At 37.4% G+C, this 4,230-nt stretch overlaps 1 protein-coding gene across 1 annotated transcript; it reads right to left on the bottom strand.

The window, feature by feature from the left end:
* Positions 1–358: 358 nt before the first annotated feature.
* On the bottom strand, positions 359–1,234 carry LOC138872847 (uncharacterized). Its single transcript, XM_070151267.1, has 2 exons — positions 993–1,234; positions 359–887 (listed from the first exon to the last, which is right to left on the bottom strand). The coding sequence occupies exons 1-2, from the start codon at positions 1,232–1,234 to the stop codon at positions 359–361; spliced, it is 771 nt and encodes a 256-aa protein (XP_070007368.1).
* Positions 1,235–4,230: the final 2,996 nt, after the last annotated feature.

Here is a 4,230-nt window from a genome sequence, read left to right as displayed (position 1 = left end):
AGTTCTGAAACAACTAAAAAGAGAAGAACTACGGTCCGCGCTTGCATTTACACGGCCGCAGAAATCCAACCGCTGAGGCGACCCATTTTCTACTGTCAGCGGAATCTCCGTTGGGGCAATTTTGTCCGAAAAAATTAGCTGTGTATAAATACCTCTTTTTCAAATTTTAGATAGAAATCCATTTCCAAACAAATATTAGCTCTCTGTGGATTCGATCCCAACCTTTCGGATAAAAGTTGTATCGACCTCTCTTGCTATTCTATAGCGGTATAGGGTTGGACCCGATCAACTAGCTCCCCCTTTCTTATTGAACTTATAATTAGAGGGATAGCCTATTATTTTGTAACAATTATCCTTACTATGACCTTTCATTTTTCCTCACACTGAACATTATAGTCTTTCTAAACTTTGGATTATAGTTGGACTTAGCACTATAGAGTGATGTTGAGTCATAGGTATTTGCATTCATAGTAGAAGGATGACCTAACATACCAGCTGATGCAGCTATAGCCCATTGACTCTCATCACTCATAAGCATTGCATAAGTTTGATTTACTGTTTGTAAGGGCTTCATCATAAGAATTTGACTAATAGCTTGTGAGTAAGAGTCATTTAGGCCCGTTAAAAATTGATATATCTTTTGTTTTTGTAGATGCACAATAAACTTCTTTGATTTGGCACAATCACACCCAGGGGTATGTATTACAGACTCAGATTCATCCCAGAGATCTTTAAGTTTTGAATAATAGAAAGAGATAGAGGAGGTACCTTGATACAAAGTGGTTGTTTTCTTGTGTAAATTGTAGCAACGAGTATCATTTACCTTTTCAAATCTCTCATGTAGATCCAACCACACTGTTTGTGCACTGGTGGCATAAGCTATGCCACTAATTAGTGAAGGAGCAACTGAGTTCATCAACCACGATAGTATGATAGCATCATACCTTTCCCACTGGTATCAATACTTATCACGAAATCTATCCTTTGGCCACCTGCCATCAACAATTCCTAGCTTATTGCGACCAAGTAGAGAAATTCGCATAGATCGATACCATAAGGAGTAGTTATCAGTTCCAGTTAACTGAAATGAAATCAAGGAAATACCGCTTATATCACCAGAAGAAAGGTACAGAGGATGAGTAACCGCTACTGTAGCACCTTCCTCAAATTCATCATCTGATGAAGCATGTGATGCATTATCGGCAGTAGTTACATTTTCATCATCGACCGCCATTACTGAGATATTCAATGCTTTTAATAAGAGAAATTGATACACTCAAATGTAGAGAGTAGAAGTTGAATTTATAATAGAGAGGAGGATTAGGATCGATTTTGAGCTTCGATTCAAAGCTCAAAGCTCTGATACCATGCTAAAGTTTAGAGATCAAGTACAGCAGGAAGCCCTAGCTGAGAGGGAGAAGAGAGACGAAGAGAGGAAGTGGAAGAAATAAATAAAACAGTGAATCATTTTCATTCTCTATATTATGATGTTTACACTAGCCCTTATATAACTGAGCTTGGTACTAATATAACTTCCTAACTAACCAATCACGCATATCTTTAACCTTTAACAAACTAACTAATCCGGGCATGTATAAATAGACTAAACCACCCTTCATGCTTAAGTCACTCATCTTTCCTCAACAATAATCTTTTATCTCCAACCAATTTTATTATTATTTCATTTAGAAATATTAAAGACAACTAAAACGCCTTTCCCTTCAACGTTTACTTTGGCAAAGTAAAAAGTATTCATTGACTCTGGGACATCGATTGAGACTTTTTGGACTGCTTACAGACTTTTATTTGTCATGATTTTGTTTAAGGTTTTTTTATGTTCTTGAACATTCTTTCGGTGACGAACTCGTAATCATTAAATTTTCACAGAGTTGCACGCCAAGATTTATTGTAATTAATATTATTTTCATAATTACGTTAAACATAATGGTATTCCCACGGCGTTCAAATCCTGGGTCCGCATCTGACGACACTCAACTTCTTTTGCAGTTGAAAAGCTTCGAGTCTTTGGTCTTCCTATCACTTTGGATTTAAATATGTTGTCATCTTCGCGAATAACATTCGTTGCAAATATATATATATATGTTGACTGACTCCTGTATTTCTAACTGGACTCTTAAATGTGTAATGCAAATTAGGTCAAATGAGCGTGAAGAGACCATCACTGGCTTAAGAATTTTCCAAGATCAAATTCTAAGAAAGTATTATTAACTACTAGTGAATTTCCCTGGAAAGAAAACCGTGCTTTACAATATTCATTTGGATTTAAATTATATACTCTTCTACTATAAAATTCGTATATTATTGTATTTTAACTTGTGATGTCATACAACAACAACCCAATAAAATCTCACAAGTTAGGTATGCGGGTTGAGTGTACGCAGATCTTACCCCTACTCCGGAGGGGTAGAAAGGTTGTTTCCGAAAGACCCTTGGCTCAAGAAGACAGAAATAAACAATAAATAGTGACATCAACATAAGCCAGAAAAATAATATCAGCATTGTAAAAGAAAGAAAATAGATGAAAAGCCATAACAATAACCAGTTATAATATTATAGAACTATGAAAAAATGAAAAAATAGTGTAGAAACTACATAAACCACTAACATCCCAAGGCGGAACACTATCAGTCCAGTTCCGCCCTCAGAACAAAGTAGAAAAACGCTCGATTCCCTCCTAACTTACAACCCTTATGCTCGACCTCTACACCTTCCTATCAAGAGCCATGTCCTAAGAAACCTGAAGTCTCGCAATGTCCTGTCTGATCACCTCACCCTCATACTTTTTAGGCCGCCATCTACCTTTTCTCAAAATTGTCAATGCCAACCGCTCACACCTCCTAACCGGGGCATCTAAGCTTCTTCTCCGCACTTGCCCGAACCATCTAAGCCTCTCTTCTCACATCTTGTCGTCCATGGGAGCCACACCCACCTTCTCCTGAATATCTTCATTCCTAATCTTATTCAACCTAGTGTGCCCCACATATCCATCTCAATACCCTCATATAGGGTACTTTTATCTTCTGGATATGAGAATTCTTGGCTGCCCAACACTCAGGCCCATAAAATATGGCCGGTCTATCTACCGCTCTATCCAACTTGCGTTTAAGTTTCGGTTGCACTTTCTTGTCACATAGGACTCCATATGATAATCTCCATTTCATCCACCGCACTCTTATACGCTGCAGGACATCCTCCTCTATCTCCCCATCCCCTAGATAATTGACCCAAGGTTCTTGAAACTTTCTCTCTTGGGGATGACTTGTGAGTCAAGCCTCACGTCCATGTCAGCTTTCTTTGACACATTATTGAACTTGCACTCCAGATATCCTATCTTAGTCCTACTCAACTTGAAACCTTTAGACTCAAGGGTTTGTATCCAAACTGTTAGGTGTTGTCCTAATTTTCTTACCATATTTAGTTTTCCTATCTCTTGAAGGAAAGGGCAACATATTTACCATAATTGAGTTTTCTTTCTTGTAAAAGAAAAATGTAAATCTCCCATATTTGGCTAGTCCCTTTTCTTGTAGGAAAATGTTTGGACTTCTATAAATTGAGGATCCTTCATTCTTATTCAGTAGTATCCATAATGTAGCCATATGGGGTTTGAGAGTCATGTTTAAGAGGAGAATTTTACTGGACAAGTGTTAGTGTATCACTTGTGTTTGCCTCTTCGTGAGGTTGTTCTCTTGATATTTTGTACTCTCTTTTTATATACTGGATTGCTCATCTCCGACATAGACGTAAGCTAGTTGGTCGAACCACGTTAAATGTATATGTCTCTTTTGGTATATTTCTCGGTTGTTATCTGATTTATCATCATTCAAGGTCTGCTTTGCTAGCTTCCATTTGAAACCTGATTTTTCTGGTTCTAATAAGTGGTATCAGAGCGAGGTTCAAGACATGTTCATCTAGGCAGGTTCAATTCTAGCCACAACATATTTGACGATAATCATGATTTTTGTCTGAGAAATTTGACCAGTGTGCTACGCACGTTGAGACAAACTTTGTGGTGGAGATTTGGAGATACGACATGTTGAAGATTATGTGAAGAAGGTGGATCAAGTTTATTTTGTCAGAAAATTCAGGCTAAGGGGAGAATTATTAGGTGTTGTCCTAATTTTCTTACCATATTTGATTTTTCTATCTCTTGAAGGAAAGGGCAACATATTTAGCATAATTGGATTTTCCTTCTTGTAAAATGAAATTGTC

This window comes from Nicotiana sylvestris, chromosome 7 (genome assembly GCF_000393655.2).
Source record: "Nicotiana sylvestris chromosome 7, ASM39365v2, whole genome shotgun sequence".
NCBI lineage: Eukaryota > Viridiplantae > Streptophyta > Magnoliopsida > Solanales > Solanaceae > Nicotiana > Nicotiana sylvestris.
Note: the sequence above shows the minus strand (reverse complement) of the source record. Positions and strands in the feature narration are given on the sequence as shown.